Source organism: Narcine bancroftii, chromosome 2 (genome assembly GCF_036971445.1).
Source record: "Narcine bancroftii isolate sNarBan1 chromosome 2, sNarBan1.hap1, whole genome shotgun sequence".
Lineage (NCBI taxonomy): Eukaryota > Metazoa > Chordata > Chondrichthyes > Torpediniformes > Narcinidae > Narcine > Narcine bancroftii.
This window is the reverse complement of record NC_091470.1, coordinates 16,842,533-16,866,093: the sequence shown is the minus strand read 5'-3', so window position 1 is coordinate 16,866,093 and position 23,561 is coordinate 16,842,533. Positions and strand designations below refer to the sequence as shown.

At 44.4% G+C, this 23,561-nt stretch overlaps 1 protein-coding gene across 28 annotated transcripts in view; it reads left to right on the top strand.

Moving 5' to 3' along the window:
- LOC138753237 (neurexin-3-like) overlaps positions 1–23,561 on the top strand; it is a 2,173,925-nt gene that overhangs the window by 1,757,349 nt on the left and 393,015 nt on the right. For all 28 annotated transcript variants that reach the window (XM_069916009.1, XM_069916007.1, XM_069915992.1 and 25 more), the window contains one exon: positions 6,938–7,119. In XM_069916009.1, the coding sequence (XP_069772110.1) occupies positions 6,938–7,119 (182 nt within the window). The remainder of the gene's footprint in view (positions 1–6,937; positions 7,120–23,561) is intronic.

Below are 23,561 nucleotides of genomic sequence, written 5' to 3'. Positions count from 1 at the left end.
TGAGTTAATGCGAATTGCCATATTGTGGACGTGTTTCCAAAGAGATGGGATGCTGGCTGTGAACGCAAGCAGAGCATGGTGTTCCTATGTCAGAGTTGGGTTCACAGAGAGGACTAATGTGACTTAAGGCATTCAGTTTTCTCACTGCTCAATCCATCTCTCTCACCTGTTGTGTACGGAGTGAAAGATGGATTAAAGATGTTACCTCATTGCAGAAATGCAATAAACAAGAAAGCTGGTTAAGAGTGAAACACTAAAGTCTGCCGATGCCATGATCCCTCATATCTTGAGGAAGGACTCAGGCCCGAAATGTCAATAATATTTCTCTACCTCCCGTGGACGCTGCAAAACCAGCTGAGTTCCTCCAGCATTTTGAAAAATTATTTATTTTTTTATAATAGGCCCTTCCAGCCCATGAGCCCAATTGCACCCAATTGATCTATTACACCTGCTATGTTTTGAAGGGCTGGAGGTGTGGCAGTGCATAGATAACAAAGGAGGGATGGAGATTAGGGTAGAAGGTAAAAAAGAGAATATATGTGAGGGTCATTCTCTGAGATGCATCTATTTTAATGCAAGAAGCATAGTGAACAAGGTAGATGAGCTGAGAGCATGGACAGATACTTGGGGTCACGATATTGTGACCTGGCTACAGGAGGGGCAGGACTGGCAACTTAATATTCCAGGATACATTTGTTTTAGATGTGATAGATCAGGGGGTAAAAAAGGAGGAGGAATTGCTCTGCTTGTTAAGGAGGACATTACTGCCATGAGGTGGCGGGATGGTATGGAGGGATCGACCAGTGAGGCTGTTTGGATGGAATTGAGGGGTGGAGGAGGCAAGAGGGTGCTAATAGGGGTGTATTACAGACCACCAAATGGGCCAAGGGAATTAGAGGAACAAATTTGTAGGGAGATAATGTGTGAAAATCATGGGAGATTTTAACTTCCCACACATGGATTGGGATACCCATATGGTTAGAGGGCTGGATGGGCTGGAGTTCATTAAATGTATTCAGGATTGTTTTCTAAATCAGTTAGTAGAAGAACCGACTCGGGACGGTGTAATACTGGATCTCCTGTTAAGGAACGAGCTAGGTCAGGTAGCGGACATTAATGTTGGAGAACCAATTGGGTTCTCATGATCATAATTCTGTTAGTTTTAGGGTAGTTTTAGGGAAGAGCAAGGAGAGGCCTAAAGTTGAGGTTCTGGATTGGAAAAGAGCAAATTTCGAAGGAATAAGAAGGGATTTGGAGAGTATTGAGTGGGACAGGATATTTTCAGGTAAGGATGTTAATGAAAAATGGAAGATATTCAAAAAAGAAATTTTGAGGATACAGAGTAGTTATGTCCCAGTGTGGATCAAAGGAAAGGCTGGAAGTCATAGGGAGGCTTGGTTTTCGAGGAATATTGGAAATTTGGTTAGGAGAAAAAGGGAGGTGTACAAGAGGTATAAAGAGCAGGGAGCTGAGAAGTTGAAGGAGGACTACAAGGAGTGTAGAAGGAATCTTAAGAAAGAAATTAGAAAGGCCAAAAAAAGGCATGAAGAGGCTTTGGCAGACAGAGTAAAAATAAATCCAAAGGGTTTCTATAAGTACATTAAAAGTAAAAGATTAGTGAGAGATAAAATTGGACCCCTTGTAGGTAGCGAGGGTCGGCTGAGTGAGAAGTCTGGGGAAATGGGGGAAATTTTGAATGATTTCTTTGCCTCGGTATTCAGTAGGGGAAAAAATATTGTACCATTTGAAATAAAGAAAAATAGTGGGGAGGTCATGAAGCATATAAGGATAACCGAGGAGGTAGTGATGGCTGTGTTAAAAAAGATAAAGGTGGATAAATCTCCCGGACCGGACAAAATATTTCCTAGGACACTCAGGGAGGCTAGTTGACAGTTAGTGGGGCCATTAACAGAGATATTTAGGATGTCACTGGCCATGGGGGTGGTGCCAAAGGATTGGAGGGTGGCGCATGTGGTTCCTCTGTTTAAGAAAGGGTCCAAATGCAAACCTGGGAATTATAGGCCTGTAAGTCTGACGTCTGTGGTGGGTAAGTTGATGGAAAGTGTTCTGAGGGATGCTATTTACAAATTTTTGGAGGTACAGGGATTGAAAGGGAGTAATCAGCATGGTTTTGTCAGAGGTAGATCATGCTTGACAAACCTGATTGAGTTCTTCGAGGGGGTTACAAAAAAGGTTGATGAAGGGAAAGCTGTGGATGTTGTTTATTTGAACTTTAGTAAAGCTTTTGACAAAGTTCCCCACAGGAGGTTAGGAAAAAAGGTGGAGGCATTAGGTATAAATAAAGAGGTAGTGAAATGGATTCAGCAGTGGTTGGATGGGAGGTGTCAGAGAGTAGTGGTAGAAAATTGTTTGTCCAATTGGAGGCTGGTGACTAGTTGAGTACCTCAGGGTTCGGTCCTGGGTCCACAATTATTTGTTACATATATATTAACGATCTGGATGTAGGGGTGGAGAATTGGATAAGCAAGTTTGCGGATGACACAAAGATTGGTAGTGTTGTGGACAGTGAGGTAGATTACCGTAGATTAAAAGGTGATTTAGGAAGTCTGGAGGTGTGGGCTGAGAAATGGCTGATGGAATTTAATACAGATAAATGTGAGGTGCTACATTTTGGAAAGGCAAATTTAAATAGGTCATATACATTGAATGATAGACAATTGAGGAGTGCAGAGCAACAAAGGGATTTAGGAGTTATGGTAAATAGAACCCACAAGGCTGATACTCAGGTAGATGGTGTGGTGAAGAAGGCATTTGGAATGTTGGCCTTCATAAATCGGAGTATTGAATTCAAGAGTAGGGAGGTTATGATGAAATTGTACAAGGCATTGGTGAGGCCAAATATGGAGTACTGTGTACAGTTTTGGTCACCAAATTATAGGAAAGATATAAACAAAATAGAGAGAGTGTAGAGAAGGTTCACGAGAATGTTGACAGGATTTCAGGGTCTGAGTTACAGGGAAAGGTTGTGCAGACTGGGGCTTTTTTCTCTGGAGTGTAGAAGATTGAGAGGGGACTTGATAGAGGTGTTTAAGATTTTAAAAAGGACAGACAGAGTAAATGTGGATAGGCTTTTTCAATTAAGAAAGGGGGAGATTCAAACTAGAGGACATGGTTTAAGATTGAAGGGGGAAAATTATAAGGGGAACATGAGGGAAAATTTCTTTATGCAGAAGGTGATGGGGATGTGGAATTAGCTTCCGGCAGACGTGGTCGAGGCGGGATCATTGGTTACATTTAAGGAAAGACTGGATCGTTACATGGATAGGAGGGGACTAGAGGGGTATGGACCGGGTGCTGGTCAGTGGGACTAGGAGGGTGGGGATTTGCTACGGCATGGACTAGTAGGGCCGAACTGGCCTGTTCTGTGCTGTAAGTGGTTATATTGTTATATGTTTTGGGGAGATAAATTGGGCAGGGTTTGTTAGAGTAGGTCAGATATAAACACTTTAAAACACATTTTATTTCAAATACTGGAGCTCTGCTCATGTTAGATATGTCAGGACCCCAGAGCCTTTGTAAAAGCTTTGGAGTGTGCCCAAGAGACTTCGCTAATGGATTGATTTTTACAAAAGGCAACAGATGAAAGAACTGGTCGGAGCTGCAGATTGTCTGGAGTGGAACTTGGTGTTCTAAGAGTGTCATGTGGTTTTGCAAGCAGAGAGAGTAAAACAGACTTTCTCTGAGAGAGAGGGAGAGAGAGAGACTCAGAGATCAATTCTACAGTTTTACAGTCAGCAGCTGGGACTGGAACAGGACAAGCTGGCAAGCTTGTGGAAAACCCCATTTGAAAGACGGGTTGTGAGTGCTTAGTTCAGCCTGGTCAAAGTCCTTGTGGCTCATGCAAGAGGAGAGGACCAGCTGTCTAATGTTTCACTTGAAAAAAGAGAAACAAAAAGGAACTCTGTGGTGACCTGAAAGAAAGAGGTTATCATCTGGAAAACCCTGAGGGGGCAAGTTTCTTTGGCAAGACACTGACTTGGCTGATTAAAAAGAATCAGTTTGTGTCCAGGGACAACAAATCTCTCTCTGAAAACCGACAAGTGCCTTCCTGAGCAGTAACTATTTACCTTTCAAGGACCAAAGCCTGGTGAACTTTATAAATATTAAATTCTGTGCACAGTATAAGAATTGCCTGCAACCAGTGAACTTGGAGGAACGAGAAGTGAGATTGGGCTGTGAATCAAAAAGCTTTTCTGAATTTACACACACATTACATAAACGTGAGCTTAGAATTAGAAGGCGGTTAAGTTAGGTTAGTTAAGTCAATCTTCTTTCTTTGGCTTGGCTTCGCGGACGAAGATTTATGGAGGGGGTAAAAAGTCCACGTCAGCTGCAGGCTCGTTTGTGGCTGACAAGTCCGATGCGGGACAGGCAGACACGATTGCAGCGGTTGCAAGGGAAAATTGGTGGGTTGGGGTTGGGTGTTGGGTTTTTCCTCCTTTGCCTTTTGTCAGTGAGGTGGGCTCTGCGGTCTTCTTCAAAGGAGGTTGCTGCCCGCCAAACTGTGAGGCGCCAAGATGCACGGTTTGAGGCGTTATCCGCCCACTGGCGGTGGTCAATGTGGCAGGCACCAAGAGATTTCTTTAGGCAGTCCTTGTACCTTTTCTTTGGTGCACCTCTGTCACGGTGGCCAGTGGAGAGCTCGCCATATAACACGATCTTGGGAAGGCGATGGTCCTCCATTCTGGAGACGTGACCCATCCAGCGCAGCTGGATCTTCAGCAGCGTGGACTCGATGCTGTCGACCTCTGCCATCTCGAGTACTTCGACGTTAGGGGTGTAAGCGCTCCAATGGATGTTGAGGATGGAGCGGAGACAACGCTGGTGGAAGCGTTCTAGGAGCCGTAGGTGATGCCGGTAGAGGACCCATGATTCGGAGCCGAACAGGAGTGTGGGTATGACAACAGCTCTGTATACGCTTATCTTTGTGAGGTTTTTCAGTTGGTTGTTTTTCCAGACTCTTTTGTGTAGTCTTCCAAAGGCGCTATTTGCCTTGGCGAGTCTGTTGTCTATCTCATTGTCGATCCTTGCATCTGATGAAATGCTGCACCATTTCATCAGTTAAGTCAATAGCGATAAGTTAAAGTGTGATTCTGTTTTCATGTTTAAAGATAATTAAAAGCAACTTTTGTTTAAGAAACCATTTGTCTTGGTGAATATCTATTGCCGCTGGGTTTTGGGTCCTCTGGGCTCATAACAGAGGAAACCCTCAGAGATACAGCGAGAACATACAAACTCCTTTCAGATTTGAACCGTGCTATACCTACTGTTGAGCCACCCCCACAACCCCAGTGTTTTCATGGTTAACCGATTAATTCCATGTATAAATCCTATTTTCATGGGCTGGAAGGGACTGTTACCTTTTAATTAAAATGTTTTTAAAGATTAAACAGGTGATGGGTTTTCATTCACAGTAGCGCACCGGGTAGATTTGCTGCCTCAGGATCAGAGGCCCGGATTCAATCCTGTCCTCTCTGTGTGGAGTTTGTCCGTTCTTTGAATGTGGCTCCATTTGTTACTGAGAGCTGTTCCCACCTTTGGGAGGTGTTCAAGAGAACTCAATAATACTGTCAGATTCAAAGATTTAAAGGGGACACAAGGGACACCTCTTCCACCCAGAGGACTGTGGGGTTGTGGAGCGAGTTGTCACTGGAAGGTGGCATTTTTCAATCAGAATCAGGTTTATTGTCATGAACACGTGTCACAAAATTTCTTGTTTTGTGGCAGAAGTATTGTGTGTCATAGGTGCAAACTTGTGAGAAATTATGTTTCCGTATATACAATATTTAAAAATAAATAATTTGTGCAAAAAAAGATTTTAAAAAGTAATGTAAAATGTGTCTATAGCAGAGGTGGGCAAACTTCTCATTTTTAATTTTGGCATACAGCACGGTAACAGGCCATTTCGGCCCATGAGTCCATGCCGCCCAATTAACCTACACCCCTGGTACTTACTCATGGGCCGAAATGGCCTGTTACTCACACTATATATCTAAATTAAAAGGTTGGCCACCCCTGGTCCATAGGTTTGTTGTCCATTCACAAGTCTGATGGTGGAGGGGAAGAAGTTGTTTTTGTAACATTGGGGCGTTCATCTTCGGGCTCCTGTACCTCCTTCCGCTGCGTGGCCCGAGTAGTGGAGGTCCTTAGGACATCATTCCATCGAGGACATCAGTCTTCATTCCATCGAGGTCATCTACAAAAGGCTTTTTTTGGGAGACGACCTCTTGTAACCATCCTCGATGGAGTAAAGATTGATACCCAGGATGGCAGTGGCTGAGTTGGCAACCCTCTGCAGCCTTCTCCTGTCTTCTGCATTGGCACCTCCATGCCCGACCGTGATGCAACCAGTCAGAATGTTTACCACTGTACACTTGTAGAAATTTGCAAGAGTTTTTGGTGACATGATCAAAAGGCCTTTGGACAGATACATTGATAGGAAAGGTTTTGAGGGATAAGGGTCAATATTCGGCAAGTAGACGCAACTTGGGTGAACAATTTGGTAATAGGCCCAATCTCCCTACTATAAAATACAATGACTATGATAATGGAATATTGAGGTTCAAATCCCTGGGGCGTTTGATGTGATGGAAGGGTGGGATTTTTTGTATCACTATGGTGGGGGGGGTGAAATTTGTGTGGAAAATGTTTGGCAACCAATCAGAAGAGGTGATGAAATAAGGGGTGCATATGCACGGATGTTAAAGATCACTGACTTCAGAGAAGGATCTTAATTACTCAAATACCATGCGCAGAGGGCCTGCATTGTTGGGATGGGAGGGCGGTCATGACCCCTATTTTACCCAACCTGTTGTGAAAGGATTGAGAGAGTGAAGCTGGTCAGTTGTGCTCTGGGAGGTGCACGCCCGTCACGTAATGAGGCACTGTGCTGACAGCATTCAATCTTCCTTTTCAGCGGGCACAACGTACATCTTTGGCCGCGGAGGAGGACTCATAACCTACACGTGGCCTGCCAACGACAGACCCAGCACACGGACCGACCGCTTAGCTGTCGGCTTCAGCACATCGGTGAAAGATGCCATCCTGGTGCGAGTGGATAGCGCTCCTGGCCTGGGCGACTTCCTTCAGCTTCACATTGTGAGTAACCCCTGATGCCAGTCGTGATTTATCTGTGGCTCCCATGATCTCATCCTGCAGTTTGAAGACTTGGTTTAGCCTGCGGGATGGTCTCCTGCTGGGTGCAAAAAAGTGTTCTTTGTCTTTCTGTTTGTTTTTTCCTCACCCCTCCCCCCACTTCTCATCTCTCTTTGTTCATCTTTCTCTCTCTCTCTCTTTCTCCCTCTCCTTCACTCTTCCTCTCCCTCTCCCTCCGTCTCCCTCTTTCCCTCTCTCTTCCTCCCCTACCCCTCCCCCTCCCATTCCCACTCCCCCTCCTATTCCTCCTCCCCCTCTCCCTCCCATTCCCTCTCTCCATCCCCCCTCTCTCTCCATCTGTTGTTGTTTTCATCTTTGTATTCTGTCTATTTCTGTCATCATTCCTGTCGATCTTTGCCTTCCTGTCCTTTTTCTCACTCTCTCTGTTTTCTTTCTCTATCTCTTCCTGTTTCTCTCTTTAGTTCTTTGTCTATCTCACTATGACTCTCCCTCCCTATATTTTATCTCAGCTTTTCTGACCTCTCTCTCTCTTATCGTTCTCCCTCTTTCACTCTCTCCCACAGATGACCTCTGCTTTCTTCCCATCCGTCTAATTTCCTCCAGCCCCTCTCTATCTCCACCTGTCTCGTTCTCCCTCTCTTTTTCAGACATGGAGTGAAAGTCCACATGGCGAAATGAGCTCCTGTATTCTTCCATCCTACATACATGTCATGTTGATAAATGCAACAGATCTTGTTTAATGACAGAAAATCTAATTGCAGCGTTCATTTCTTCTGAGGTGTCAGGGCATTGATGCCTGGAGATATCAGGTTTTGGTGACCCCTCCTCTTCGGAGCAGTGATTTATTACCTGGTGGTTCTTGTTCTCGGTTTTCTTTGGGAAAAATCAGTAAAGGAATAATTTATTGTGTGCTTTGGTGAAAGAAACATCTCAAATGCAATGTATTGAAATCACAGTTTTGTACATTCATTCACTATAAATTCAATTAGAAATAGCAATAACATTGTAAATTGTAGCAACTGTTTATTAATTTAGGAAAAATGATCCGATTACGCCACAACGTTTGCTAAAAATAGGAAAATAAATCCACAAATTCCTACTTCAATGAGGCGAGCCTCTTAGCAATTGCAGACAAGTATAACTTGAGTCCAACTTGACATCAGCAGCTCTTTTCTCTTTGAGACCTTCAATACCTGGGAAAATATATTCTGGATGCAGATCGCACTGGATGGGAAAGTAATCGGTGGGATATCTTGTGGGACCTCATTTGCAGCCATCCTGATCTTGGTATTGAGCCAGGATCTGGTTAGCTGATTTTGACATAGATTATCCAGGAAGAAATCTATATATTTGCTTGTTTAAATGTTATTGAGAAAGCTTTGCCTTGATATCAAAGGACTACTGGTGAGTTATTCCTTTGATGTAAATGTGCCCAAAAGATAGGAAGAGGTTTCTAGTAAAAACATAGGAATGCTGAAGGAACTGTTAGGACCTAGACCAGCAGCAATAGAAATTTGATAAGGCAATGGGATCTTAAAACAAGAATTTTTTATTGTTTACTATTAATAGCATAACACTTCTTACTTAACTCTAAACCTAACTCTAATTTAACCCTATTATGCGCAGATGTGTGTGTGTGTGTGTGTGTGTGTGTGTGTGTGTGTGTGTGTGTGTGTGTGTGTGTGTGTGTGTGTGTGTGTGAGTTGGCTCATTACAGTTTTGGCTCAATTGTAAAAAGAATCCATTTATAAAGTTCAGTCAGTTTTGTGTTGAAATTCTTGCTCAAAAATAATAATGGAGTCGGTGTGAAGCATTGGACTTCTCAAAACTCACAAAATTCTTGTAGTGCTGTTTTTTAGAGAATTTGTTCTTCACATGAATGATTTCCCTGTCTTGCATGGAAGTTTTAGTACTTGTGATCTTTGCATGATGATTTCAATAAACCCAGGCAAGGGTTATATGAAGTGGCCATTTAAAAATGGACACGGTGGAACTGTCCTCCTTTCAAAGAAATCACTCCTCCTTGCCACTGATTTTGTGTATCTCCCATGGTAAAGTGAGTAGAGCAAGAACAGTACCTCTCTAACTGGAGGCTACTGCATTTTTGACTTCAGATGTTTATTAGTGCAATATTAAAATACAACTTTTCAGATGTCCTTAATCACATGACATGACATCATTGCTGTCTTTGAAGTTTTTTCTCTTCCAAAAGTATGAGTTGATATGGTTCCAAATTGTCTGATGAAGCCACAAGCAAAAACCAGCTTGTTTGTACAGATACTTCTGAGTTTCCATTCTAACAACATAGATAAACAAGCAGGGAGTCTTTTGTTTAACCAGATGTCCTCCTTGAGCATATGCCATTGTCCTAGATATTTCAATGAACCATCACTTCTGGTTTTCTTACATCTCCAAAAATGGCTTTTTTCTAAGTGTAATTATGTGTGTCTGTAAGTGTGCTCCTGTCCAGCCTACAATTCCTTTACTTGGAAATATATATTTTATAACTAAAGATTAATAATAACACAATTCCATCACAGAACTCAGCTGGTCTCGCAGCATCCATAAGAGGTAAAGATATATAACTGACATTTTGGGCCTGAGCCTTTCTTCAGGGTATGAGTAAAAAGCAGGCAGGCACCTGAATTAAAAGGCTGGGGAGAAGGAAAGAAAGGGCAAGGGGAGGAGCACAGACCAACGAAGGTTTCTAGTTCAAGTCAAGTCAAATCAAGTCAATTTTACTGTCATCTGATTGTACAAGTACAACCCGGTGGAACAATGTTCTCCGGTCCTCAATGCAAATCACGCAGACACACAACCAGACCTAATACTCGTACAGACCAACAATACATATACAGGAGAAATATTTCATCTATATACATAAACATTGTTTTGTACATATGAGAGTCTTGGAGGGTTAGTGTGAGCAGGTTCTTTCGGCATTCAGCATTCTCACTGCCCGTGGGAAGAGGCTGTTCCTCAACCTGGTGGTGCTGGCTCCGATACTCCTGTATCTCTTCCCCTTCGGGAGCAGTTGAAAGATGCTGTATGCAGGGTGGAAGGGGTCCTCAATTAGTTTGTTCCCCCTCTTCAGACAATGACCATGTCAATTATCCTCTCTGCCACTCTTATGGACCTGTGGATTGACCTCCGATCCACTTCTCTGCAGCTACTGCACCACACTGTGGTGAATCGCTACTGCTTCTCATCAAATAAACATTGACATTATTTGGAGTGTAGATCATGAACTGGAGACAAAGGGCTGTTCCTATCACAAAATGTCAATCCATAAAATCAGTCAGTGAGCGATAATTTGAAATGCAACCTTCAGAATAAAGACTATTCCTCAGTTCAGGAACAGTCCTTAGGTACAAGAGTTTATTGTCATGTACCTAAGTACAATGTACAGTTCGGTGGTAGGTTGGCTGGCCACATCGGGCGACGTGTGCCAGAAGGGCCTGCTACCATACTGTATCTCTAAACTTCAAACAAACATACCTCAGCCGTCTGTCTGTGTGCTGATTTGGTTTTGCTTTTGTTTGTGTGCCTCCTGTCCATACAAGATTTGATGCGATATTATTGAACCTGATGTTATCAGTGCACACACCGCTTATAATGCCTAGATGGATTGGGGAAATATAATGATGCCATTGTAGCCCCAGCCAGCAAACAGCAGGCTTCTTTGTCATTCCTTTTCCCTTTTTCCTGTATCGGAACAATTCCTCTCCTCAACACCTTTATAAAGAGCGCAGGGGCTTGGCAGCACCAGTGCTCTAACTTTCCTGACCTCTATGTGCATCCAACCAACAAATGATGCGACCATTTCGACCCCCACTGTGCTGATGCATGCTTGTCTCCCTTCCCTCACAAGAATAAACTTTTACCTTTAGACATATAGCCCAGTAACAGGTCCTTTCAGCTCATGAGCCTGTGACATCCAATTGACCTACAACCCCTGGCACGCTTTGAAGGGTGGGAGGAAGCTGGAGTCCCTGGGGAAAGACCAAGCAGACGCGGGGAGAACTTACAAACTCCAAACGGCACTGGATTCGAACCCCTGTCCCAGTCGCTGGCGCTGTAACAGCGTTGCGTTAGCCGCTATGCTAACTGCGCTGCCCCAAATTAGTGGTGCCCTGAGCTCCAGATCCCGTATCCCCAGCAACGCCCCTCACAACCATCTTTGCTAACCCAACCCAGACCTAATACGCCCTGTGACTATTCTATTGCAGAGTGTGGGAATACTCTCAGTCTTGATTCCTGTGAGAGTGGATTAAGGGATTGCTGGAAATGCTGCCTCTTGGTAACATTATACCTGCCCTCTTATGAGGTGCAAACCATTCTGTGACTCCCACTGAACCCACAGGTAGTGCAAATTGTTTGATCACAAGATATTGGAGCAGACACAGGGCCATCGGCCCATCGAGTCTGCTTTGCCATTGTAATCATGAGCTGATCCATCCACCTACTCTTCCCCACTCTCCGGCTTTCTCCCTGTAACCCTAGATGCCCTGACTAATCAAATACCTATCAATCTCTGCCTTAAATCCACCCAACAACCTTGGTTCTACAGCCACCCGTAGCAACAAGTTCCACAGACTCACAACCCTCTGACTAAAGAAATTCTTCCACTTCTCTGTTTTGAATTGATGCCCTTTTATCTTGAAGTTTGATGGTAGTTTACAGGATCTTCCTGTTTGTAAGTTGTCTGTCATGATTTCCGCAATACAGAAGGGGCAAGCTCGCAAAGTGAAAAGTAATCCACGGGGCTTAGGACATTCTACATTTGGACGAGATTAATATAGTTCCTGAAAGATGCTGAGAGACTCGTGAGGCCGTGCTTGGAGTGTGCAGTTCCTGTTGCCAAGTTTTTGGAAGGTTGTCAGTACATTAGATGGGGCTTTGTTAAGAGGAACAAGTTCGGCAGGTCTGAGAAATAATAAATCTAAACACAGATTAATAACAAGAAGGAATCTTTATTAAAGCACTGGGGAATTTACAAAAGGGCACACAATTACACAGGAATAATGCACAAATAACGACACAACGGGTGAAAATAAATACGAGGGTTAAAAACACCGTACCCACCACCCCTCTCTCTCTCTAGTAGTCACAGCACACTAATAAACCGCAACCTAATTACAACTAACAAGCATATACCATGAAATTGGTTTCCAGCGTCATGCATTCCTCAGTATCTGGGGCAAGCCCATTGCAATTGGCCCTCCAGTGCTGTCTGTGGCCCGCAGCCTGGAGCTCAGTGATGGTTTCAAGGGAGCAGCAAAGACAGCCAGAGCTGCTCCATGTGGTGGGCTCTAACAATATTCATGTGACCTGTGAGGACCAATCACAGGTCAGCCTCGCCTGTGGAACCTGATTGGCACCTGGAGGACCAAATGCATGTCATCTGCAAGGGCGAAACACTCAACAGCCTCACGAATGGGCAGATCTGCCCCTTGACTGGCAGGCGACTTCTGATCTCTAATCTGCTGGAGAGGTTACGTGACTCTCCCATTCCAAGGGTACGGAGGAAATTCGCCTGGATGTTGCTGAGATTGGAGGGCTTGAGTTATAGAGAGAGGTTGGATCGGCTGGTTTTTTATTCCCCAGAACGTGATGTTATGGAGGTTTCAAACATCAAAAGGGCGATGGATAATGTGTAGCCTCACTCTCTTATACCCAGGGTAGGGGATTTAAGAACTGGACAGCATTGATTTAGGTGAGAGAGGAGAGATTTACAAGGATCCGGCGGGCTCACCTTTTCCTTCAGATGGTGGCCCGTACCTAGAATGAGCTGCCAGAGGAAACTGTGGAAGCGGATGCTATTCTGACATTTGGACCAATATATGAATAGGAAGGGCTTTGACGGATATAGACCAGTCAAACATGAAGGTCTGCAGATGCTGTAATTGTAGTAAAAGCACACACAAATGCTGCAAGAACTCAGCCGGGCTTGCACTGTCCGTATATTATTGACATTTCGGGCCTGAGCCCTTCTTCGAGGTAGAAGCAAAAAGAATGCAGGTGTCTGAATATAGACCAGGGAGAGAAGGGAAGAGGAATGGGGAGGTGTCCAGACCTAACAGCCAAAAGGTGTTTATTGGATAAGATAAGAGGAAAGGAGACAGAGGGAAAAGGCAAGAGGGAGAGAGAGTAAAATCACTAAAGGAGACAGGGAAATGAAGATGTTAGGGTGGGAGTGGGTTTAGAGGAAACTGTAAAAGTCGACATTAATGTCATCCAGTTGGAGGGTGCACAGATGGAAGATGAGGTGTTGTTCCTCCAATTTGTGGGTGATCTCAAACTGGCAGTGCATGAATCCATGGACAGACATGTCGACGGGGGAATTGAAATGGGTGGCCACTGGGAAATCTTGCTTTTGCGGTGGACAGAGCCAAGGCAGATGAAACCCTCTCTCAGTCTGCGCCCAGTCTCTCCGATGTAGGAGAGACCAAATGGATCCAGCCCAGAATGACAACCTGGTTGAGCTGAAAGGAAGCCTGTTCACCACCCATGTGCTTTCACATGCTGCGTTGGAAGGTGATCTGAACCTGCTCATTACCCCTTCCTAAGCCAGGTTTACCAACCTTGGTGTCCCTGTTGGTGCCCAGCCTTAGCAAGTGGGCTTCCCTCAAAACTGGGCTGCTCAGCAGAGCACATTCATCTTCCAATCAAGCCAGCGCTGACATCGTCTGATTAAAATGTGAAGTCAACAGTTTGATTTATGTCCAGGTACAGTACACATTTTCAGTGAGCAATGAAAGTTCGTTTTAAATCAAATCTGCATTTAGGTTCTTTAAAGCTTCATTGTGTATTGTGGATATAGTAGGGCTCCTCATATATTACAATTTCCCCACACGAGCAACGGAAAGACACAAGTAAAATGCAAAAGTCTGCAGACACCATGGTTGAAGTAAAAACACGATGCTGGAGAAACTCAGCAAGCCAAGCAGTTTTTATACAGCAAAGGTAATGAACAAAATGTCAGCAGGGGCCCGAACAAAATGGTGGGGGAGGTGGATGGGCAGTGGGCGAGCATGGCCTATGGTTAGGAGGCAATGGGTGAATCAGGGAGTGTGGGCATACCAACAGACGGGGGGTGGGTGGCCCTTCCCATTCCCTTCGTCTTCTTTCCTTCAGCTCTCTACACCCTTCCCTCTCCATTCATAGAGCCATTCCCCCACTGTTTGCTAGTGTCCCCTCCCTCCCTCCCTTCTCCACCTATTACCTCCTATCTGTGGGACTGTATGCCTCCCCCTGCCCTCCCACCACCATTTTGTTCGGACACATGCCGACATTTTGTCCATACCTTGATGAAGGGCTCAAGCCCAAAACATATCTTTATCTTTGCTAGAGAAAGAACGCTGCTTGACCTGCTGAGTTTCTCCAGCGTTGTGTTTTTACTTTAACAGGAAGGCCTACAGGTCCAGAGCTAGTAAAATGACAGTCTATGTGTTTTAGTACATGGTGTGGTGTGCATAGCACTTAGCATCCAAACAGCAACAACTTGCTTTTATAGACTGACATTAGCCTTAGAAAGTGTTCCAAGGTCCTTTCCTGGAGTTCTGTCAGGCGGGTGGAACTGGTACAATATAAAAGCTCACCAGCACTGCATCATTTACTCAATATATGGAAGAAGATCCACTTCGAGAGGAAAAAAAAACGAATTACCAAATACCAAAATTACTATTGACGCAAAACCCGCTCATCCCTTTTACAATAGATAACCTTTCCTTTAGCGAATGGGAGAAAAAAGGTATCAAAAGAATAGAAAATTGTTTTTTGGGAAATGATTTATTAACATTTGAACAGTTGAAATACAAATATGGAATAACTCATGGTACAATGTTTGCATACCGTCAACTGAAAACCTACTTAAAGGACAAATTGGGAAGCAGACTGAGATTACCAGAAGGAAACAGCTTTGAATATGTGATTACAGACAAAATGATAATTAAAAGATTTATAATGAACATGTACATCAAGCTGCAAGAGAAGGAAAATGATGAAATAAGTTATAAACCCAAACAAAAGTGGGAGAAGGATTTAAACATAAAGATAAAAAATGAAACATGGGAAAAGTTATGTTCTGGAACTATGAAGAATATAATAAATACAAGGTTATGCATGATACAGTATAATTGGTTACGCAGGTTATATATCACGCCTCAAAAGTTAAGAGAATGGGATCCAACATTATCAGATAGATGTTTTTGCTGTAAGAAGGAAATGGGAACAACAGTACGTGCAATTTGGGCAAGTGAGAAAGTGAAAAAGTTTTGGGAAGATCTAAATCAGGTATTAAATAAAATCACAAAAAGCAACATACCAAAAAATCCAGAGATCTTTCTTCTAAGTAATATAAGAAGTAAAGAATTAGGCCTCAAATTGAATAAAGCGCAAAAAACATTTATTATGATAGCCTTAGCTGTAGCAAAAAAAATGTATAATGTCAACTTGGTAAATGGAAGAGAGCCTGAGAGTACAGCAATGGTACATGGAAATGAATAAATGTATTCCATTGGAAAAAATAACATCATTTAAAAAATAAAGTCACATTATTTGAACAAATTTGGGAACCGTACATGGAACATAATAGAAAGAGCTTGCCTCGGACCTCCACCCCCCTGAAATGATAAGAAGACAAAACTACTTGATCCAGAGTGTAAAAGTAGATGACACAATTTTCTTGTTTATTTTCATTGTGTGATGACATTGTTTTATGGTTTTATTGTATTGTATATGTTGAATATTTATGGGTTTTGGAGGGAGGTGGGAAGGGGGGAGGGAGGGTAGGGGGGAAAAAAGGGAGAAAATGCCACTGTGTATATTTAATGAGAAATGTTTGTATATATTTTGGTTGATATGGTTCACAGTGTGAAAAATAAAAAAATATTTTAAAAAAGCGGGTGGAACTGAGAAACATGAGTCGATATTAGGGCAGAGGACGCAAGGCTTGATAAATGTGTTAGGTTGGGCGGAGGTGAGCTTTGAGGCCACGCAAGGGAATGGAATCAGAAACATCTCAGAGGTTTGTTGGGGTGGTGGAGGTTCCAGGATTGGGGAAGGTGTGACCACAAAGGGATTTGAGAAACAACGTTAGGACTCCCAGGAGGGTAGAAGAATGAGAGGAGATTTGATAGAGGCATGCAAAATCATGGGGGGTATAGATAGAATAAATGCAAGTAGGCTTTTTCCAATGTTGGGTGAGACACAAACCAGAGGATGTAGGTCAAGGATGAAAGGGGAAAGGTTTAGGGGGAACATGGGGAAGAATGTTCACACAGAGAGCGGAGGGAGTGTGGAATGAGCTACCAGCTGAAGTGGTGAATCCGGACTCAATTTTAACATTTAAGAAACCTTTAGGCAGGTACGTGGATGGGAGAGGTGTGGAGGGCTTTGGACTGGGTGTAGAATAATAGTTCAGCACAGACTAGAAGGGCCGTAGGGCCTGTTTTCCAAGCTGTAATATTCTAAGGTTCTACGTGTCTTTTAAATTGAGTCATCGGTTCACTGGAGGCCAGCAAGCTTGGAGGAGGCAGATCAAATCCTCTGTATGAGCGCAGAGGCAATAGCAGAGGGTGGCGGGGATACAGTAGACCGTATTTTACCATCATCCAGTCACCAAGATTCCAGGTGGGATTTTACTCAAAGAACGTGGTTTCTAAAATGTAAGTTCTGCTGCCAAACATAAGCTGTCCCAAATTGCTCCAGCTGCTAATGTGGGAGTCAGCACAAAACAGGGAGGAAGTGGTAGCGTTAAGGGAATGATATTCCCCTGCGACTGCTCTTCCCGCTGCAATCTTCCAGGGGTCACTGAGAGGCACAATTGCTCCACACTTGTTGGGAGGAGGGAGATTATGCTGGCAATAAAATAACAGAAGAGTTTAACAGCCCCCACCCCCTCCTTCCCCCTTCAAACATCGCAAACTTCCAGATACAAAACACAGACAAGCGCTGTGTACTTGTAATAGAGTAATTCAAGTCTCTCTATCAATGAAACAAGCTTGATCTGAAAGAAGATGCCATCACCTGAAGTACAGCATATTGTGTGTGTTCACGTGTTTGTGTGTGTGTTGGTCATGTGTGTGGCTGTATGTGTGTGTGTTGGTGTATGTTTTGTATGTGTTTGAGCATGTGTGCGTCTGTATGTGTGTGTATATGTTTGTGTATGTGTCTGTATGTGGGTGGTGTAAGAGAGAGAAAAAGAAAGAGAGAGAGAAAGAAACAAAGTGCTTGGGTGCAAATGAACATAATGGCAATTGTTACCAAGGTCAAATTATGAACCACATTTTGACACAAATCCTCTGAGATCCGTCTACTTTCAACTGGATGCCCTTGTCCTTGTACTGCTCCATATTTAATTTACCTTTAAGTGTAAAAATTTAGACATACAACATAATAACAGGCCCTTCCAGCCCATGAACCTGTGTGCTGCCCAATGACGCCTGATTGACGTTCAACCCTGGTATATTTTGAAAGGTGGGAGGAAACTGGACTTCGTCACCCAAGCCCAAAATCTCTGGCCTTCTTAAAAGAGAGAGACACCAGCTCCACTTTCTCCACCAATCGTAGTTATGTAGAGTAGATGAAGAAAGGTTGTTCCCCATGGTGGGAGAGGAGAGGGCAAGAGAGCACAACTTCAGGATTGAAGGGTATTCGCTGAGAGCCGAGATGCTGAGGAATTTCTTCATCCAGAGGGTGGTGAATCTATGGGTGGTTGTGGAGGCCAGGTCACTGGGTGTTTTTAAGGCAGAGAATCTTGTAAAAACGCAATGCTGGAGAAACTCAGCAGGTCAAACAGTGTCCTTTGTATAGCAAAGGTAGAAATACATAACTGGCGTTTCGGGCTTGAGGCCTTTAACAAGGTATGGAAAAATGGCATCAGCTTTTTAATAAAAAAACTAGGGGAGAGGTGTGGTCGTAAAGGCAGGAAGTAATAGGTGGAGAAGGGAGGGAGGGCCGAGTTTCTCCAGCAGCTTTGTATATTGCACTCGACCCCAGCATCTGCAGACTTCCTTGTTATACCTCCATGAACATTCATAGCCCCTTCCAAACCATTGACCACCACCAGCTAGAAGGACAGGGGGGCAGCAAAACCACGGGGAAGACCTGAACCTGGAAGTTGCCCTGCAAGAAGCCCACCATGCTCACCTTGACGTGGATTTCACAAGCCAAGCCAGCATTTAATTGCCCATCCCGAATACCCCTTGTGAAGGTGGTGGTGAACTGGAGTCTTGAACCACCACAGCCGTTGATGCGCAGGGGTACCCTCAATGACGATAAGGGTGGGAATTTGAGGATTTTGACTCATTGGGGAGGGCACAGTAGCAAGCAAGGGGAGGAGGGATGGCTAAGTGAATAGAGAGGGAAGGGAGGAGAGCTGGAAGGCGGAGGGAAGGTGGGGGGGGGGGGAAAGAAACCAGAAAAGTTGATGTTAATGCCATCCAGCTGGAGAGGTGCCCAGGCGGAAAATCAGATGCTGTTCCTCCAATTTGCAGGTGGTCTTGGTGGGACAGTGCATGAGGCCATGGATAGACATGTGAGTGTGGGAGTGTGGCACAGAACTGAAATGGTTGGCCACTGGTGCAGACGGAGCAGAGAAATGCTCTCCCGATCTCCGATGTAGAGAAGGCCACAAAGGGAGCACTGGATGCAATAGATCAATCCTGAGACCTCCCAGTAGCCAACTGAAGAGCTCATCGAAAGCACCAAAGACTTGTTGATCCAAACCAAGGCTTTTATTAGCAAAAGACAGGAGCTCTTCACAGGTGGCCGAACAGTCCGGAATGATCTGACCTGGCTAGGGACACAACCCATTAAGGCCCAGACAGTAGGCGTGGCTAAGCTCTCAGCCAATCGCTGTAAGCACAGTCTAGATACTGTAACTATATACACTCTATACATTGGTGATAGATCTGTACTATCACACCAACCATTTCAGATCTGTGCCACACTCCCATGCCCAATATTACTCATGAGTAGGCAGAAGGTATAAAAATAAATTGAACATTGGCCTATTAAAACTTGCCTGGTCCTTTTCCGTGTATATTCAATTACCACTCTTGCTCACGCAAGGAGGAAGTTTTTCAATGCTTACCATGCATGGAAGCATGGCAGTGAAATAAGCTTTTCTTTCATCAGTATACCGTGGGGAGGCTGATGTTACATTGCAGTATCTCCTACAACTTATTAAATCTGATGTATGACCCTCACGAGATGTATAGCATTCATCCCAATGTTAAAAGATTTGACATTTCTCAGCATACTTCCATGCTTTGAATTATACCGTCAATAAAAGTCCTTTTTTTTAAGGAAACTGACCTTTTTTCCCTTCAATTTCAACTGCTTTTCTGTGTAAGGCATTTGTCAGGGTCAGATTGCGTGGCACCTCGCCCCAATGAAGGCTTCCTCGCAATCATCTCGGGTCGCGCTGCTGCTCCTTAGCTCGGAGGGAAATTCTCGTTGCTGTGGGGTCAGACAGGCCTGGGTTCAAGTGTAGTTGCGCAGGCCTGAGAATGACTTTGATGCTGCATCCCTTCCAGAATCAACTGCTCCATTGGAGGGAGGGAGGGTGAGAGAGAAAGGTGAAGGGGGAGAGAGAGGGAGGGAGGGAGGGTGGGTGAGAAAGAGAGAGAAGGGGAGGGAGGGAGAAAGTGTGCTGGGGAGGGGAGAGAGAGAGGAAGGGGGATTAGGAGGGGAGAGGGGTAGAGAGAGTGTGGTCGGAGGGGGAGAGGACAGGAGAAGGTGGGGAGAGAGATAGATGGAGAGAGAAAATTGGGGGGGGCGATCAAGTGAGGTAGAGAAACTTTTGCAGAATAAGTTTTCACCCTTCCCTCACCTCCCCCCATTCCCACCCTTTAATATAAAAACAGCCTGTGATTTTCTTGGCCCCAACCATTATTGATTGAGTGGTTTCAGCCCTGGGGATCACCGTTGTGTGCAACACCTATTTCCATTGCTTTTGAATATTGGAAGGAGGGAGAGATTGCTGAAGTTGATTTGGAGTCGATCAGCGAGGCACGCGGAGGAAGGTTGACCCAGCTTGTTCTGGAACATCTTGGTATGGTGACAGAGATAATCCTGCAATATCTCCTCCCACCTTCCACGTCCCATTCAGATCATTTTGCAGCCAATAACGTGCTTCACAGAGGTACTGATCATCAGGGATCTAATCTGACCAGCAAGCTCTCAAAGCAGTAACATAGTAAGGACTGGAATGATTTATCTCAGTGATGTATGTTGGGGATAAATGTTGGGCCACGCACCGAAGGTGACCTCTTTCCTCTTCGTCACAGTAAACCCATTGACCTCTTTGCTCTTCGTCACAGTAAACCCCTTGGACTCAGCTGAGACGAATGGAGCTTCAGTTCTGATGAAAGACGACATCTCCAACTGTACACCACTTCCTCACTGCAAGGCTAGATCATCCATCCAACATTCAGTGTTCAGCGATCCGATGTGGGATTTGAATCCATAATCTTCTAATTCAGTCATGAGAATGTTATCCACTGGGAGCTTAAATCAACAGTACCCTATTATGTTCTGTCAATCTGCTTCACCACAACTAACTCCTATCTACACCTATCTTTCCGGCTATCTCACTTTCTGATTGTCTGCCTCTCTGTTTACCTGCCGATCTCACCACGTCCATCAATTTATATCTATATCTAGCAATCTCCCTCACTAACTAACTTGCAGTATCAGTCGATCTATCTCACTGTATCTCCTCACCTCTTTTACCGTCGATCAATCTTGCTATCGATCTACCCTAACATCTGTCTGTTGCCTTCAGTTTTTATCTGTCTTGCTGTCATCCCCACTGCTTATCAATCCACTGGCTTCAACAGAAACACAGACCGGGTGGGTCATTCTAAGTTCTCTAGGAAGGTCACCCCCTTCATCTGAAGTTCACTTCAACCGGAGTGTAATGTCCAGCTGCTGTGGTCAATCGGAGGAGAGAGGTTGGACAAAATTGGGTTGTTTTCTCCGCAGTGCAGGAGGGTGGGGGGAGACCTGAAAGAAGTTTGTTTTTTTTAAATCAGGAGGGGCATTGACTGTCGGAATCTTTTCCCCAGGAAAAACATGGATTGAAGATGCGGGGGAGATGTGCTGGGCAAATATCTTATGCAGTGAGTGGTGGGTGCGTGGAACGTGCAGCCAGGAGTAGTGGTGGAAGCAGATACATTAGCACCGTTCAAGCCACGTTGAGACAGACATAAAATCTGAAGGGGATGGAGCGATGTCTATCAGGTGCAAGCAGTGGATTTTTAGTTTGATATGGACATCGTGTTCTGCACAGACATGTAGGCGAAAAGGTCTGTTCCTGCAGCATGCTCTTCGACGTAAACCTGAAACGCTAACTTTGTTTCTCCTCTTGACTTGCTAAGCATATCCAGAATGGGGTATTTTTATTTAGGATCCTCTTGGGCTTGTCTGAGAGTGCAGGGAGGCACTTGGCATGACATCTCATCCGAGCAACGACCCATGAGACAGTGCTGCACCCTGTCAGTCCCGCACTGGAGTTTTGCTATTGAATGAGATCTGACTGCAATCTTCCGACTTGGTCATAAATATTTTGCCCGCTGATGCACAAATTAAATGAGATTCAGTGCAACTTTGAATTAAATTTGCGCATTGACGGTATTTTCAAGATTCCTTTTGTGCCTTGTAAGAGTGCAGAACATGTGATATTAAATGAATATGTCTTTCTGCCTGCTGAAAAAAGAAGCAAAAGAGAGTCCCCTCAGAGTCACTGAGTATCCGTGGATTCTCTCCCGCAGCCTCTGGAGGCTGCACAGACTCCTGTTCAATCCATCGGTGACCCGAGCTCCAGATCCAAACCTTGCACATGATCAGGAGGCTTTCAGTGCCTGAGGCCCTTCAGGAGCCCTTCTTACCTTCAGCACCCTCTCAAATCCCAGCTCCGATACCCGGTTCCCCTGAACCAGTCTCCAGCAACCCACAGCTCGCATGGGACTCCCATCCACAAGTCGCCTGCAGCCTGTGTGGGCCGCTAAACACCTTCCTGGTTCACTGCCATGGTCACCGTCCTGAAGGATCGTCTCCTTCTCTGCATCAGTTGCCATTACAGCAGCTCTGGCAGTACCATCATTTTCTTTCTGCGTGTTGTCCAGGCAAGTCAACCCGTAGTTAAGTACAACAGCATTTAGCGGCCATCTCTGCTCTTATGCCGAGCCACTTTCTGCTCCTTTTAAAGGAAACAGTTGGTCCCATCGCATTACAATGGGTTTGGAGTCGCATATAGGCCAGACTAGGTTGAGGAAGACAAATTTCCTTCCCTGTAGGGCATCAGTGAACTAGGCAATTGCCTCACTAGCGTGGGGGCTAGTAATTTCCAACAATAATTAGAGTTAATATCTGCAGATGCTGAGGTCGAGAAGTTTCTCCAGCATGTTTGTGTAAAACGGTACTTGTTTGTGACCTGCTGCGTTTCTCCAACATATTTGTCCAATGATTATGGTTGTGCATTAGCACAGACTTGATGTTCATTTAAATTTTACATTTTTCTAAAAAAATTTAGACATACAGCACAGTAACAGGCCATTTCGGCCCACGAGCCCGTGCCGCCCAATTGCACCAAAATCACCTACAACCCCCGGTATATTTTGAACAATGGGAGGAAACCAGAGCCCCCAGGGAAAACCCACACAGACCCAGGGATAACGTACAAGCTCCTTACAGGCAATGAGGGATTCAAACCCTGGTCCCGTTTGCTGGCGCTGTAACAGCGTTGCGCTAACCGCTAAACCAACCATGCCGTCCACTAACCAAAGGATTAGAATAAACCGGCAGTACAAAGACTCTCTCCTGTACACTTCTATTGTCTAAGGTTCTGATCTCCCCTTCATCTTGACCTGCTCAGAAAGTGACTACATTTATTTTTATGCTCATGATCTTTATTGAGATGGTTTAGATTTTAAGGTTTCAATCATATAAATGCAAATGCATTATGAACTATCCCTGGGGAGTAATCCTAGAGTAAAGTTTTGTTGCAAGTGTTAGACACAGCCAGTCAACCTCACATTCAACATGATAATAAATTGTGCGTTCGACTAGCTAGAGAGACCACAATTGACAAATTCAGGAATTTATATTGGAGGTTACAGAGGCAATAACCTCAAACTATAATCGTTCTCCAAAAACATTTCTATGTTTAACCAGAGTATAAATTTCTCAAGTACCATAAGGATCAGAATCAGGATTTATTGTCACGAACAAGTCATGAAATTCAATCGTGACAGGATCACGGTGCAAACGTTCATATAAACTACCTTACAACAATAAATTTTTTAAAATAGAGCATGAGAAAGTAAGGCAGTGCCTTTGGTTCATTGATCATTCAGGAATCTGATGGCAGCCGGGAAGAAGCTGTCCTTGTGCCGCTGAGTGCTCATCTTTAGGCT